General features: G+C 47.8%; 1 protein-coding gene across 2 annotated transcripts in view; it reads left to right on the forward strand.

Moving 5' to 3' along the window:
- Nucleotides 1–4,878, forward strand: part of LOC149345578 (uncharacterized) — a 145,518-nt gene extending 140,640 nt beyond the window's left edge. Inside the window, exon 3 of one of the 2 annotated variants that reach the window (XM_089586127.1) lies at nucleotides 2,030–4,878. In XM_089586127.1, the coding sequence (XP_089442253.1) occupies nucleotides 2,544–3,728 (1,185 nt within the window). In that variant the 5' untranslated portion in view covers nucleotides 2,030–2,543 and the 3' untranslated portion in view covers nucleotides 3,729–4,878. The remainder of the gene's footprint in view (nucleotides 1–2,029) is intronic. The other variant, XM_089586137.1, reaches the window with a different exon arrangement.
- The last annotated feature ends 12,657 nt before the right edge of the window (nucleotides 4,879–17,535 follow it).

Here is a 17,535-nt window from a genome sequence, read left to right on the forward strand (position 1 = left end):
CATCCATCCATCCATCCATCCATCCATCCATCCATCCATCCATCCATCCATCCATCCATCCATCCATCCATCCATCCATCCATCCATCCATCCATCCATCCATCCATCCATCCATCCATCCATCCATCCATCCATCCATCCATCCATCCATCCATCCATCCATCCATCGCGACTGCAAACATGGCTACGTAGCCAACAACGACCACTGTTGAAAGACTGACTTCGCTAAAGCTAAAAAACAAACTTATTGTACTCCAAATAAAATGAATATAGTTATTAAGAAGCCTCAAATAGTATTTTTTATTATTGATAAGTTGTTAAAATTGTTGAAAAAATGCGTTTACGTCACGACCATGTGATAGTTTTTGCCGCTGTGTCAGAGAGTGTGCAGCGGCGCCACAGTTTGGTTTAAGGCAACTGCGGTTACGCCGGGTAACTGCAGTTAGATGAAACTGAGGTTAAGGCTGCCCGTGTGACAAGGGTACAAGTCAGCAGGCAGAAGCTGGAGTAAAAAGCAAAACCGATGCCCTCGCACCACGAGTCAGTCCAGAGCTAGCCACTAAGCTGCAAGGCTACACAACAACAGGTAGAACGTGTGGGTTACTTGTATCAGGTCTTTCATGAATTGAGCAAACAGGGACCTTTAAAAATATTTCTCTTTGCATAAAAGGATATGTAAAACGTGCAGCCAGCCGTTTTCTCTCTCCCTCTTTATTTCCCTCTCCACCTGTCCTCGAATCAGTACAGGCGACCCTTCGGCGGAGCCGGACTTTAAGCTCTATCTCTTGTTAGGCAGTAATTAAGGGTAATGAAGGAGCGAAATATTCTTAGGTGTTATTTTATGTGATGAATTTACATTTTTAGAGCTAGAGCTCTACTCCTCGGGGGTACAACTTCCGATTTCGATGTGGATGAGACAGTGACCTTCAAGGCCTCACAAGGTCAAACCGAACCTAACTGCGTGGTGGTATGGCCCAAGCTGTGGTAGTATGACCACGTGATTACATCACTTATGGCCACTGGGTACCTGACCTCGACATTTGATTTGATGCAATGGAGACCATGCTTAACAGAGCTTTCGCTCGTATCCCTAGGTTCAAGCTGCATTGAAACCCAACCTTTTTATTCTCGCATCAAATACATGAAAGATTATAAAAACCGTGAACATTTTCAAATTCCTGTCGCACCCCACTTTTGGCACCCATAATGTCTGCTTAAATTGTACCACACTTTGGTTTTCTCAAGAATAGACTACGCATGCTGCTAGACGTGTGCCCTTGTTACGCCTGGGTCGTCTCGAAAGGTTGTTGCTGTTAGGTGACGAGGAGGGACGGGCTTCGGGAAGAGGAGTTTATTTTACATATTTACAGGAGTATGTTAAAGTGCATTAGCAAGATCAGCAGAAATGAGTAGGTAGTCTCACACATGCCGTCCTGCTGCTTAAATACAGTTCGTAATCCCTGGATCCATAGCCGGGGAATCTCGCTACATTATCAATGTCCAATCAAGTAGTCACTCGTGACATCCTGGGGAGCCACCCACCACAGGAGGTGGCATCGTTGCCCTCTGCTCTTCCAGTAGCGATGTCGATATGTTGCAGCCTCCCAACAACGTGGCTGATAATGGGAGACGCAGCACCATGGATAGCATGTCCTGGTCGCATGGGTCGTTCACCAGGGTTTACTTGAAGTACCTCATACAGCAAGGCCACCAACTGCATGCCCCTACATATCTCGTGAAGGAAGGGGAATGCAACCATTGTTGGCCATTTCAGACAGGAGGGTGGGTAGTGTATGACATCCCTGTGTGCATGTAGAGTATCATTTGTGGAATTTCCCAAAAGTTTCTCCGACTGAAGTTGTCTGTAACTCTTGTGCAAGCCTGTGTATTGCAGTGAGATATCTCTGCTCTTATGAACGAATAAAGAGGCTTAAATTTTGTAGGCGTAATTTTAACAACATCCAAAATCAGTGGGCACGGCGGCAACGCCAGGATCATGGCCTCAAATCCGTTTCTGTTCTTCATCCAGGTTTTTGCTTGGTTGTGGCTGATACCAGGACCGGTAACGGAGCATGACACACCGCTGATGCACTTAACGGCTCCCGATGGCGACTGGGTGACCCGACCGATCATTCTGACGCCTATCATCGAGAGACAAACCAGTGTTCCCAGCGGCACCAATTTTCAACTCTGGAACTGCAAGCCAGATTGTCAACGACAGCAACCAGTATAAAAGAAGGCTTCCAAAAGGGCTTCGGCCACGAGGAGTATCTGTTCTCGCTTCGGCGAGCGCGGCTTCGGCCGCTTCTTTTTTGAGCAGCGTCCGCTCCGGCGGACGCAGTTGTTGCTGCGACGCGCGTCTTTTCTTTCCTTTTTCTCTTTCCTCTGATCTATTAACTCTCCTCTATCTGCACGTGGAAGCGGTGGTGGCTTGGCTAGAGCCAGTAGCAGGCCCGTGCAATTTTCTCTTCATCCTTCTCTCAGTCACAACAACAACAACAACAACAGCTTTCGGCAGTGGGCACGGCGGCAACGCCAGGATCATGGCCTCAAATCCGTTTCTGTTCTTCATCCAGGTTTTTGCTTGGTTGTGGCTGATACCAGGACCGGTAACGGAGCATGACACACCGCTGATGCACTTAACGGCTCCCGATGGCGACTGGGTGACCCGACCGATCATTCTGACGCCTATCATCGAGAGACAAACCAGCGTTCCCAGCGGCACCAATTTTTCAACTCTGGAACTGCAAGCCAGATTGTCAACGACAGCAACCAGTATAAAAGAAGGCTTCCAAGTAGCTTTCGGCAGTGGGCACGGCGGCAACGCCAGGATCATGGCCTCAAATCCGTTTCTGTTCTTCATCCAGGTGAGCAGACGTTATGGAAAATGTTACCGCAGTAATGATGTTTGCCTTCTCGTGCTGCCGTGCCCACGGCCTGTTTTTGAGATGTTTTGTGACCTGCGGTTTTTACTGCTTCTCGGAGGAGATGTTGAATCCAATCCGGGTCCAGAGGACACGTCGCTAGAAGCCCAATTGAAAGCAATCGCAGCTGACATACAGGAAATTAAAAAGGGCAAAACAGTAACCAACCAAAAACTATCCGCTATAGACAAAAAACTTGAGAAGATTGGTGTACTTGAAAAACAGGTCTCAGAGTGTGTGAAGAAGGTTACCGTACTTGAGCAGCGCGTGGACACTATGGCCAAGAAACTTGATGATCTTGAAAATAGGAGTCGTCGGTGCAATCTGATTGTTTACGGCTTGAGTGAACCTGAGGAAGAATCCTCTGAAACGCTTCGGGAAGCAGTTGTAGATGGAATTCTAAAAGACATTCTTGACGTTGACATTGCGGGAATAGATAGAATTCATCGACTTGGTAGAGCAAAACCAGACGACGAGACTTACATTAGACCGGTAATTTTTAAGCTGCATGACTATAGAGACAAAACGAAAATCCTTCAAAATTGCAAGAAGCTGAAAAATAGCAGATACTCTATTGGCGAAGATTTTTCACGCAACGTTCGTGACATAAGGAAAAAGCTTTGGAATAAAACTAAAGAAAATCGGGACCGGAAAGAAAAGGTAATGTTAACTTATGATAAAGTTCGCATAGCTGGCCGCCTTTTTGCATGGGACGCAGAAAGCGACGACATGGTTGAGGTAAAGCCAAAAAACGACGAAGTATCCATCCCAGATCGAAGAATCACGCGATCTCAGCCAAAGTAACCGTTCTGAACTTAAACGCGCGAAGTCTTATCAACAAAGTGGAATGCCTGGAAGCTTTGTTGATGGCACTGAGCCCGGACGTGGTCACTATATCCGAAACGTGGCTTCACTCAAACGTCTCAGATAATGAAGTTGTTCCACCAGGTTATGCTATTCTGCGCAAAGATAGAGCATCGAGAGGCGGGGGTGTGGCCATTATCTTGAGGGATGATATATCTTTCACGCCTATGCCTGATGTACCGAACGTAGAAAGTATTTGGTGCAAACTAAACATACAAGGATACGTCCTGCACGTTGGCGCTGTCTATAGGCCACCAAACGCTGATCCCGAGTACCTGATTCCTTTACTTGATTATATGCACCGGCACATATCAGGTGACAAAATTATTTTGGCTGGAGACTTTAATATTTCAGAACCGGACTGGAGCTCTGAAATACCGAAATCACTTCATAATAATGCTCTCTCGGACATTATATTCGAATTTAACTTGATCCAACTTGTCCACACACCTACTCGCATTCAAGGGTCATCCAGCTCGATACTCGATCTGGTTTTCGTTACTGATTATTTTCCATCAACTGAAATTGACACTGAAATACTAGAAGGCTTGTCAGACCATAAGCTGGTGTTTTGCACTCTGCCTTTCCCTGTTCCTCTGGCTGTGAAAAAAGATAGATCGCCGATTTTAGCATTTGGAAAGGCAGATGACGCAGCCATTATGACATATCTCGTCCATGAATACGCCAATTTCCTTGAACTGTGTATGGATGGTTCGTCAACCATTGATCAGGTCTGGGCATGTTTTAAGGTTCACGTCAGGCATTGCATTGACAATTTCATTCCCACTGTAACTAAATGCACAAAGAAAAAGAATCCATGGATGACACGCGATGCTATCCACCTCAAACGTAAAATCAAACGACTGAGAAAATCAAACAAAATACGCCCGATTGCCAACTACCTTACTCGCCTTCACTCTCTAACTAACTTATTAAAAAGCAAAATAAAGTCTGCTAAACTGACTTATTGTAAAACCACACTTAATGGGTTCATTAAAACAGCACCCAGCAAATTCTGGAGATATCTCAGTTCCCAACGCTCAAGCAGCAAGGCAAAATCCACCGAAGGACTTGACGCTGACACCTTTAACACTCACTTTCAGTCAGTGTTCACACATGATAACAACTCCTCTGACCTTACCCCTGCATTCGAATGTAAGACCACGCTGTCAGGCACTCCTTCAATATCCGAGGCGGGAGTGCTTATGATGTTGTTAAACATGGATGATAAGAAATGTGATGGACCAGATGGAATCCCGAACAAATTTCTCATGCGATATGCCGAGCCTATAAGTAAATACCTCTGCCTGATATATCAAAAATCAATCGACGAGTGTAGCCTTCCTGCAGAGTGGAAAGTAGCGAAAGTAATTCCGGTACATAAATCTGGCAATATTTCATCTGCTGCTAATTATCGACCCATATCACTGACATGTACATGCTGTAAATTACTGGAGCACATTATTTTGAAATTTCTGACAAATTTTGTTGAAGTCAATAACATACTCCACAGAAACCAACATGGTTTTCGTAGTGGCTTGTCAACGACTACGCAACTAGTAGAAATTATGCATGATTTTGCGCAGTGCCTCAACAATCAGTCACAAATCGATGCCCTTTTCCTGGATCTGTCCAAGGCTTTTGACCGAGTCTCTCATGCTAAACTCCACTTTAAACTTAGAATTATATTTGGTGATGGACCACTCGTACGATGGATTTGTAATTACCTCTCTGACCGTTATCAATTTGTACAATACGACCATCATGCCTCCAAGTTAGTACCTGTTCTTTCAGGAGTACCTCAGGGTACAGTTTTAGCCCCGCTGTTGTTTCTACTTTTTATTAACGACATATCAGATGAAACCGAAATAAAAATGCGACTATTCGCGGATGACTGCGTGCTGTACCAAGAAATAAAAGACTCTAATGACCAGGAAAAACTTAACAATGCTCTAGGAAAAATTGCAGAGTGGTGTAATAAATGGCAGATGGTAATTAATTTTGAAAAAACGGTCTCTATGTCTATTACAAAAAAAAAGTGTAAATTGGATTATGTGTATTCTTGGAATAACATGAATATCCGTAGTGTGACCGAATATCGTTACTTGGGTGTAGTCATCACTTCTGACTTAAACTGGTCTACGCATGTTCAAACCATAACCAGCAAAGCATTGAACAAGTTATTTTTCCTTAAAAGGGCCCTTCGTCATTCTACATCCGATACAAAACTTCTTGCTTACGTCACTTTTGAAAACTTTAAAAGGGCGCAAACACACACGACCACAAAGTACAAGAGACGAGACACAAGCGCCGACTGTCAACTGATTTTTATTGGAGCAAGGGAACACCTTATATACACAGCAGCATACACAAGATAAGAAGTTGCAGAACGCACGTGCGAGCAAGAGTCACTGCGGAAAAAAAGATACGAAAAACCAAGCAAGGCGCTCAAGGGGTGAACAGATTAGTCGCATCTAAAAAACAGGCCTCAGCGTTTAAGAGAGATATCGAAGGCTTGCTAATGCAACTGTTGCCATATTTCATGATATGAAAGGCTTCCAAGCTGAGACGTGCCGTCTTATCAATGCTTTTGCCGAGAATCTTCGTCTCATGAAATCGGGCCACGCAACCACTGCAATTACTAATATGCGCAACTAAATGTGCGTACTTGTCTTTAAAATTCTTAACATTTCTTGAATGGTCCCCTAATCGATCATTGATGCAACGGCCGGTTTGGCCGACATACACCTTCCCGCACGTCAAGGGAATAGCGTAGACCACTCCCGTGGAACATGTCGCAAACCGATGCTTGTGATTAATTTGGCACCCACTCTTTTTCGGGCCACAGATGCGGGGGCATAGCCCTCCCAGCTTACTGGGTGCCGAAAACACAACCGGCACATCGTGCCTGTTGGCCACTTTTTTTAGGTTGTGAGTGGTCTTGTGTAGGTACGGCACAACCAAAGGTTTTTCGGCCTTTTCCCGATTACAACCGGTCATTCCTGTTCCATGCTTCAACTTCTGGAGGAGGGTCTCACAAACAGCAATCAAGATCGAAGAGGGGAACCCTGCCGCTAAAAGTCGGCTTATCTGATTAAGGAAGCTATTTTGCATTCGATGCGGGCACGACCTCCTGAGAGCAGATTCCATGCATTGCAAAGCTATCCCTCTCTTCACAGTCTTGGAATGCGCCGAGCTATATGGCAGCAGATCTTTTTTCGCTCGAGGGTGGTAAGACCAGCAAACGTGTCTCGTCTTGTGTCTCGTCTCTTGTACTTTGTGGTCGTGTGTGTTTGCGCCCTTTTAAAGTTTTCAAATATGAATCAACTTGCCCAAAAAGAAGTGTTAATGAATTACGTCACTTTTATCCGTCCGGTCTTAGAATACGCCAACATAGCCTGGTTCCCCCACACTAAAAAGAACGTTAACACGCTCGAGATGGTGCAAAGGAAAGCCGTGCGCTTTATCTTCAACTGCTACGGCCGCATGCATTCAGTCACAGATCTTTTACGCACGGCGGGGCTTCACACGCTGACCAGCCGTGCCAAATTACACCGTTTAAAGTTTTTGTATCTACTTCTTAATAATGCATTAAAGATGTCTCCCACAGACTTTGTTCGTATAAACACTACACGAGGAACACGTCACAAGCATGCACTCACCCTTGAAGAATATTTCTGTCGCAGTAATACTTTCCAATATTCTTTTTTTCCACAAGTTGTTCGAGATTGGAATCAATTGCATCCGTCAGTCACAGCCCAACGCACCATAGACAAATTTATTACCCTCGCTGAGAGTTCTGTACTCTCATTCCTCACATCATAACCTTGCTTGTATTCTTGTATTGCAGTACTCTTCTCAGTGTATTTATTGTAATCAAGTGACATCATCAGTTTGATGACATGATTGTTTTATTATTGCCTTTTGTATTGCATGTTTTGCCTTTATTTTCTACTCTTAAAAAAAAAATCAGCACTGAACCTGTATTTGTATGTTTTGCCCTCTCCTGTAAAAATCCCAAGATGGGATTGACAGTATTCCGAAATAAATAAATAAATAAATCTAAGCGCTCAGATCAGTCAGGCATTGTCGGTGTGCCAGGAACAAAAACGGCTGCCTAACTCACTACGCTCATTCTTAGTTGAAATGTGACAGCATTGATAGGCCCATAATTATGGGGGATTGTAGTGCGGCAAAACTGATAAAGGGCTGAACAAACTTTGTGCCATCAAGAACACTTTTTGGGGTGCCATTCCAGTCTGGTGTCACAAGGGAGCATGAAAGGGGTTGTCGCACTCGTCTTGTATCTTGAACTGCTGCTCTTCGTACATTTTGTAAGTCATGCTTTGTCTGACAGCAGTGCACAGCTCTATCCTCTCTCAGGTTGACCTCACTCCCCCAGTGAAAGATGTCTAGCTTTATCAGCAACTGACAGGAAATACGCCTTTTCTATCTCTGTAAACAACATGTTCTGCAAATAGAGGTCCTCTTGTCATAGTTCGGTGTTTCATGACAACATTCAGCAGCTCCCTTGTCATGTAAAAATTGTCTTACTTTCAGCTTTTTCCCATATACAGAGTTATTCCTTGTGTGATATTTAGCTTCTACATTACTTCCCCTGCCTCGTTATATGGTGCTGGATGGCCGTAGAATGCAATAAATGATGTGAAGTATTTTTGTGCAAGGCCCGTTTCTCTTTATCACTATGTTTGGGTGAAATGCATTTGTCTTTTAATTTAAACTATCTGTTTCATAATCTGAACTATTCAAGAACATTTGATTCTATTGAAGCCACTGTTCAAGAAAAAAAAGGCTTGCACACTGTTACAGTTTCGTTTTCATGTTTGTGTTGTGGCGCCACCCGGTGCCGACGGTTTAGAACTTGCGAGGCAGCAAGGCAATAAAAAGGACACAGCTCTAGGGGCAGTTGTTCGTTGCGCAGTGGAGCGCGTGCATCATCGTCCGTTTCTTCGAGCCTAGCCGTTGACGGCGACCGCCGAGCCGGTCCGCCTCTCGGCATTGCTCGGTCCACCAACTCGTTACAAGTGGCGACGAGGAGAAAAATTCAAGTTCAAGTTCGTCTTTCCTATGCCCCTTCTGCGCACGTGAGTTCTTCGTTGTTCTGACGAGTTCAACGCGCAAGAATTCCGTCATGCCAATGTTCGGCAACCTCGAAGCGTTCGACGGAGGAGGAGGAGATGCATGGCCTTGCTACGTTGATCGCCTTAAAGCTTTTTTCATCGCGAATGACATCGCAGAAACAAAACAGAAGTCAGTCTTCTTTAGTTGTTGTGGACAGAAAACGTATGCTCTCTTGCGGGATCTCGTGAAGCCCGCCAAACCGCAAGACAAAACCTTGCAAGAAATTCTTTCTGTTCTTGGTGACCATTACTGCCCCAAGCCATCTGCTGTCGCGCAGCGTTTCAGGTTCAACACGCGTGTTCGCGCGGAGGGCGAGTCAGTCAGTAACTTTGTGGCGTCGCTCAAAAGCCTCTCTGAACATTGCAACTTCGGAACTGAGCTTAGCAACATGTTGAGGGACCGCATCGTGTGCGGCATCAACGACACAGCCGTGCAGACGAGGCTGCTCGAGAAAGCAGACCTTACGTATGAAGACGCTGTACAAACTGCACTTGCCATGGAAGCTGCGAAGAAAGATGCCGGCGAGATAGCGAGCTCAAGCCGAAGCGCGCTTCCCACTTATCAAGTCGCGGCATCAAAGGGGCGTGTCACATGCTACCGCTGTGGGGATGAACACCTCGCGTCCGTGCGCAAGCACATCAGTAGTTCGTGCAATTACTGCAGGAAGCAGGGACACATTGCTCGAGTGTGCAACTCGAAGAAAAAGCACGCTTCGTCACGGAAGGGAAAATTCACAAAGCCAAATGCGTCCGCGCCTCCGGCTCGCAAAACTTCGTGTGGAACTCATCCAGTCAACACTGTTGACAACGACGTTACTGCCGACGTGTTTGACATGTGGCCAGTCGACACCGTCGCGCCGTCACCACCAAGGTCTATTGAAATAGGTCGCGAAGCCGGAGCCCGAATGCGGTCCAGAACCAAGTGCTAGCGATATCAAATTATGGGTGGAACTAAAGCGCCAAAATGAAATGAGTGGACAAACAACTAGAAGAGGAAAATAATTAGGACATATTTTGTGTTTCAAAAGCATTCAAAAACAATTGCAGTGATTCCTTTTTAAAATATTTTAGTTGTGTGCATTTTGTTAGAAAGTATAGCGCTTGCTTAGTAAAAATTTATGACAGCGTTCGCTCAGAGTAGCGGCAATGGCTGCGGGACGATGCCAAGGTTGACGGTGCTCTGATGTAATACCCTGGTCATATCTTTTGGTCATATATATATTCCTTCCTCCATGCTTTTGACCATTCTGCTTGCTTTTGTTTGAAACTTGATTCTGCTAGCCCTACTTTTTCCTCGTTGCTTGTTGCTCGAGTTCTTGGTGTGCATCGTTCGTGTACAGTTTCCGCTTTTGCCTTTTGCCAGCGCTTCTGTTTAGTTTCGTTCCGTTGGGTGCGGTTCTGTCGCTTTTGCCTCCAAAGGGCATCGTCTGTGGCCATGGCGCCCCCGTACACAAAAAAGAGGTGTGCGGTTGCACGATGTGCGAGCGATAACCTGTCTGGCGGCGTCACATTTCATCGCTTCAGCGCGACACCTGCGACATTCAGCGCGACACCTGAGGTGAGGACGAAGGAAAAAGGCACAACGAGAACTGACTACCTAAAAATAGCGTTGGTGGTCGGCACTCGTGTCTTCTTTCTTCGTTCTCGTGTCGGGTGTCGCGCTGAAGCGTCGCGGCGTTCAGCAGTTTATTTTTCCCGCCAAGCAGCACCTGACGCTGACGTCACGTATATGACGTCACTAAAACACGTGACTTTGACGTCGCGTTTTTGTTTTAATTATGACGTCAGTTTTTAGTTGTCCACGCATTTCGAAGACGGCGCTGGCTGCGCACCACAAGCCGCCATATTTTGAACGTATGAGCTTCTATGGAGCCTACGCTACCATAGTACATCTACCTTGTCACCACCTTTCACCGTAACAGTCAGCGTTTGCGGTTGTTGAGGTATTAGGCGGGGTCGCAGCGGAGCACCAGGCAGAGCACCAGACGGAGACACCGACGACACTTGTGTCCGCGGGCAGCACTACAGTCGGTGACGGCCCGACCATGGCCTCCCCTGCTCCCATGTCCGTTGTCAGCTCGGCACCCTGCATCATTCGCCCCTTGCGCAGCAGCCAGGCTCGTCCACCTGAGCCGGCGCACTCCACCCGACTGCTCTTCCCGGCCTCTGACCTGAACTTACCGGACCTTGTAGCGACCCCGTGGGGACACTGTTACTCTAGCTGCCTGCTTGCCTGCCGTGGATACTCCATCTCTGCCCCGTCGGCACGTACATTCCGACGTTCCGTCTAGGCGGGGGGCCCTGTAGCGCCCGGCGACGCTATCAAGCGCAGGCGCTGAGATCGGCGTTCCCGCGACAAAAGAAAATAAAGAACGACAGCGCGTGCTCGGAGCGCACGCCCGACACGCGCAGTCCGGAACTAGAAGCCTGCCACGCTGGTCGTCTCTGTCTGGTGCTCCGCTGTTGAGGTATTAGGCGGGGTCGCAGCGGAGCACCAGACAGAGACGACCAGCGTGGCAGGCTTCTAGTTCCGGACTGCGTGTGTCGGGCGTGCGCTCCGAGCACGCGCTGTTGTTCTTTATTTTCTTTTGTCGCGGGAACGCCGATCTCAGCGCCTGCGCTTGATAGCGTCGCCGGGCGCTACACGGTAAACCGCTCTGTATGGAGCTGGACACCGGTGCGAGCGTTTCTGTCATGGAAAAAAATCGTCTACAGGAGCTTCTACCGTCAGTACCTGTCATGCCGTCTGATGTACTCCTGCGAAGCTACTCGGGTGAGCTCACACAAGTTCAAGGTAGAGCGGATGTCACAGTGCAGTTTCGTGACAGAAAAGCAGAGCTACCTTTATTCCTGACTGGGGAACGTTCACCTACACTTCTGGGCCGGAACTGGATTCGAGCACTGGGCATTGAGATTGCTCGCGCGGAAGCAGACGTTCATGCTGTTTCTGATGTTGAGGACGTTCTTCAAGCATTTCCTGAGGTGTTTGAACAGAGCCTGGGAACTTTCAAGGGTCCAGAAGCCACAATCCATGTTCCACAAGATGCTGTACCAAAGTTTTTCAAGCCACGGCCACTGCCCTTTGCCCTGAAGGATGGGGTGTCACAAGAGCTTCAGCGCCTACAGAGGGAAGGCATCCTGGAGCCAGTCACTTCTTCAGCTTGGGCTGCACCAATTGTTCCAGTGGCCAAGAAGGATGGACGTGTCAGGATTTGCGGAGATTTCAAGATTACCATTAATCCAGTAGCTGTGATGGAAAAGTATCCAATTCCAAGAATTGAGGACCTGTGGGCCATGCTGTCATGAGGTGAGAAGTTCACGAAGCTGGATTTGAGGGACGCCTACCAGCAAATAGTTCTTGACAAAGAATCTAGAAAGTATGTCACAATCTCCACACACATGGGATTATTCCAGTATACACGTCTTCCTTTTGGCGTGTCATCAGCACCAGCCTTGTTCCAAAGGGAGATGGAGAACCTTTTCCGAGGGCTGCCACATGTTGCAGTATATTTCGATGACATCCTTGTCACTGGCTCGAATGACTCGGAGCATCTTCGCAACCTCAGTGCTGTCCTATCTAGACTTCGTGATGTTGGACTTAAGTTGAAGTTCGACAAGTGTCATTTTTTCCTCCGACAAGTTGAATACCTCGGGCACATCATAAGCAAACAAGGCCTGTCTCCAAGTTTGAGCAAGGTATCTGCCATCCTTCATGCACCTGCACCCCGGGGCGTCAAGGAGCTTCAAAGTTTTTTGGGACTTGTGAACTTCTACAGGCGTTTCCTACCAAACCTTTCCGGACGCCTCCACCCTTTGCATCTACTTCTCATGAACGAGAAGAAATGGGTGTGGGGAAAAGAGCAAGAAAATGCATTCAATGTAGTGAAGCAGTTAATAACATCCGCTCCAGTCCTAGTACATTTCGACCCAGGGAAGCCACTGTGTCTCAGCTGCGATGCCTCACCGTATGGGATCGGCGCAGTTTTGGCACACAGAGAATCTGATGGTCGAGAACTGCCCATTGCTTTTGCCTCCAGATGTTTGTCTCGTGCAGAGCAAAACTACAGTCAACTCGACAAAGAGGCATTAATTAGCCTTTGTATTTGGTGTGGAAAAGTTCCACCAGTACTTGTGGGGCAATCCTTTCACTGCTTATACGGATCACAAGCCTCTACTAGGTTTACTGAATGATGACAAACCCATTCCAGTGCAAGCATCACCACGACTAGTCAGATGGGCATTGAAACTTTCTGCATACAAGTACAAGCTTGTGTACAAGCCTGGTCTGGACTTAGGTCATGCGGATGCTCTCAGTAGGTTGCCGTTGCCTGCAAACAACGTGGATCTACCTGCACCTGCTGAAATGTTCATGCTTGAACAAGCATACCTAGGACTGTTGTCACCTGCCATTGTGGCACAAGCTACAAAAAAGGATCCATTCCTGAGCCATGTAGCTCTTGCTGTCCTGCGAGGGGAAAAACTTCCAGCAGGACCAGAAGGAAATCCATTCACAGCAAGGAGCAGCGAACTCAGCCTCCACGAAGGTTGCTTGCTGTGGGGTTCCCGAGTTGTTATCCCAAAATCTTTGCAAGCCAAAATCCTAATGATACTTCATGCAGGGCATCCTGGCATTGAGAAAAGCAAGACAATTGCCAGAAGCCACATCTGGTGGCCGGGAATTGATGGAGACATCTCTAAGAGTGTAAAGAGCTGTCAAACCTGCCAAGCTTACCTGCGTGCACCGCACCGCATCCAGCACACGCCATGGCCGTTTCCACAGAGGCCCTGGTCAAGACTTCACGTTGACTTTGGGGGCCCATTCATGGGTCATACATTCCTGGTCATTGTTGACGCCTATTCAAAGTGGGTTGAAGTTTTTCCAGTGACGTCAACATCAGCGGATGCTGTTATCAATGCTTTGCGAACAACATTTGCGCAGCATGGACTGCCGGATCTCATAGTTTCCGACAATGGGCCTGCCTTTGCAAGTGAACAGTACTTGGAATTCTTGGCACGTAATGGAATACGTCGCATGCTTGTGCCTCCCTACCATCCAGCTTCGAATGGTGCGGCAGAGCGCGTCGTACAGACTGTCAAGAACAAGATCAAGAAGAGTGGATCTGGATCTTTCCAAACCCAGATTTCGCGGTTCTTATTTCATTACAGAACCACGCCACATGAAGTCACAGGCAGAGCACCGTGTGAAATGCTCATGGGAAGGATGTTCAAGACACCTTTGGATGTTCTTCGCCCAAATCTACACACTTCAGTGCTGCTGAGACAGTTGAAGCAGAAACTACAGGCCGATAAAGGGTGTCGTTCTTCTCCATTGCCGAATGTGGGAGACAACGTACTCGCAAAGAACTTTCGTCGAGGACCACCGTGGGTACCCGCACGTGTCACGAGCACTACAGGTCAGTCAGCAGCTACAGTCTGTCTCAGTGACGGTACTCTCTGGCATAGGCACGGCGACCACCTACGTCCTCAAGTCGAAGAAATCGTTGAACCTACCACTGAACTATGGAGGCCTGAACCTACTGGAACACAGGGCGTTTCCAGCCACCCATCAACTGAGTGTGACACCAGCTTGGCTGTTTCTGTGGACTCTGACCTCACCGTGAGTGCTACTAGTGGCACAGAAGAGACAACTGTGAACGTGACTGGTGGTACAGAAGAGACTGCTATGAACTCTCCCAAGTCAGCGTGCAGCACGCCTCAGTTGCGAAGAAGCACGAGAAGCCGCAAGCCAGTGCAGCGCTACTCTCCATAATGTTCTTCTCTTCTTGAACAAACTAATGGGGGAGGACTGTTACAGTTTCGTTTTCATGTTTGTGTTGTGGCGCCACCCGGTGCCGACGGTTTAGAACTTGCGAGGCAGCAAGGCAATAAAAAGGACACAGCTCTAGGGGCAGTTGTTCGTTGCGCAGTGGAGCGCGTGCATCATCGTCCGTTTCTTCGAGCCTAGCCGTTGACGGCGACCGCCGAGCCGGTCCGCCTCTCGGCATTGCTCGGTCCACCAACTCGTTACACACACACTTCATGCAATCATCACTTGCTTGGAAGAAAAGGGTAGCCATCCAAACTAAAGGGCTAGTTGAAAGCAATGATCGCATCATAAATTGCAGCCTAAACCTGGACTTCGTTCAGGGAAAAAAAGAAACGCTTTCTCAAAAGGGACGACCAAATCCTTTTTTCATTGCAGCATTTGCAGCTTCAGTAAATAGCTTTTTTTTTTCTGAGTGGATTACAATACTGTTCATGAACTTATAGGTGACTTTGTTTTTCGGTCTTTTCACTGGTTGGGGAATTTTAGCTGATATTTTATTGGGGAAAACATGCAAAAGTCAAGGAGTTTGAAAGTAGTAGTTTAGCAGACACCCCAACTGTGCATACAAGTGCAAGATATAGGCATCTCGTTTGGCTACAGGATGGGTGTGCCTCATTAGCAAAATATTCATTTCTAAGTAGTACTAAAGATGTACTAAACCTTACACGATGAACTCTGGTTAAGCATTATCCACAGGTGTGAACGAATGTTGACTATGGCTCACTGTTCTTTCTTTTCCAGCCAAGATCAAGTGGCAAGCATCTACCTTTTAAGAATGATTCCATCACTACAAGATGTGTTCGCAGTTTTGGACAGAATAAAGGTCCTTTCAGTCCTGCAGTAGTGCTGAAATGCATGGGTTGCTGAGCAACTCTTCAAACGTTGCCCTGGAGGACTTCCAAGGCTTTCTGAGGTGCCGAGGAATGTCCCCTTCCTTCGTAGCACATATGCAAAGAGAATGCAGAGGTACAGCAAGGGGCGAATGTATGCCCCCCACCCAAAAGAAAGTTCACGTTTGAAAATAATGCTGAACCCCATTTTTCTTTACGAAAAACGTAGACATGGTTCAAATGGGACCGCCCCCTCCAAGCGTGACTTATAATTCTACCCCTGGGAACAGCCCCTAATATAAGTACCCAAATTTCCCCGCAGGGAGGCGTCTGCAGCATGCAGACGTTGGTGAGTGGCGACACCACGGGGTTAACCCGAGCATCCGCAGGGACATCCCCTCAGGGGGATGATGGTGAACAATGCGTCACCACGGACCCGAGCATCCGCGCTTAGCCGTGCGTGGCATCGCCGTGTCCGGGGAAAAGGGGATCCTGGTGGTTGAGCCGATGCCGAGCGTTTGGACCCTTAAGGCCCCTCGGCGGAGGCAACACACCACTTTGGCCCCAGCTTCCTGTAGACGGCACCTCCGGCCTGACCCGACCGGGGGAAATCGGCAGTCGCCTTTTCCTGTCCTCCCCTCTACCTTTCACTTTCCTATTTCCTTTCTTACAACTTTCCTGTATCCTCCTCTCTTCTTTGTTTTTTTCTTTTTCCTGGCGGCGAGGGTTAACCGTGTGTGACCAACTACCCTGAGTTGAGTCATATTAGGTTATAGTTAAGGTGTACAGCTGGCGTGGGCAGGACTTTCTTTCAAGTACCTGTCGCGTCCCCTTGTTGGACTCCATGGTGGGTGGCTGGCACCATGACCGAAAAACTACATTTTTTTATGGCTCCCCCCCTTTCAAAACTTGATCGCTCTCTCAAGAGAGGGCGGACCGAAGCAGATGACTTTTTCCAGAAAAGAAAAGTATCCTTTCCAAAAGAAAACATTCGACAGAAGTCTGTCTGGTTGGGAAATTTAATGTTAGGAGAAGGTAAGTGACGCCAACCAAGTAAAATACAGGAAAAACACGACGTTTCGGGACCGGCTCGGCCCCTTCTTCACGGTGTGACTACGGGCGAGCGCAGCTTGGCTTTTTAAGCCCCTGTGTGGAGGACCTGCGGGTCAATGGCCGCAGCCCATGGACGTAGGATGAGGGGAGAGTCCCCAGGGAACGATTAACATTCTCTCGTGTTTGCTGTATGTGCCACGACTCGAGTAGAAGCCTCCTGCGTGGGTTAGCTTCCGTTTCCAATACAATGGTGCTGTCGAAGTCAATTGGGTGGTCACACCCTTCACAGTGTTCGGCCACGGCGCTGCGTTGACGATTCATGTGACGGACGTCCGCTTTGTGTTGGTTCATCCTTTCCGCGAAGTTCTTCGTTTCCCCTATGTACGACGCCGGGCAGACGGAACACGGAATTTTGTACACGACGCCCTGGGCCTTTTCTCTGGGCTGCCGGTTTTTTGGGCGGGGGAGAAGGCGACCGATAGTGCTGGTCGGTTTGTGCGTTGTCAGCACCCCTTCTTTTCCGAGAATGCGACCGAGCGTCTCGCTCACCCCTCTCACGTAGGGGATGCAAACACGTTTCCGCTTCTGGCATGCGTCTGAGGAAATAATAGACCGGATTTTGTTTTGCCTTTCTTGCTTCCTGATAATGCGCCGGATGAATGAGCTTGGGTAGCCGTTCTTTTGGAGGTCAGAAATGACTCGGTTCTTCTCCTTCCTTTTATCTTCACTTGAGGAACATATGGAGTCGGCTCTCTTCAGTAATGACGTCACGACAGATGCTTTGTGCGGGATGGGATGGTTCGAATCGAAATGTAGGTACCGTCCTGTGTGGGTTGGCTTCCTGTGCACCGAGGACTGCAGGCCTTTGTCGTGCCTTGTAAGTAGGACATCCAGAA

Source organism: Amblyomma mixtum, chromosome 4 (assembly GCF_055824585.1).
Source record: "Amblyomma mixtum isolate Tamu chromosome 4, ASM5582458v1, whole genome shotgun sequence".
Lineage (NCBI taxonomy): Eukaryota > Metazoa > Arthropoda > Arachnida > Ixodida > Ixodidae > Amblyomma > Amblyomma mixtum.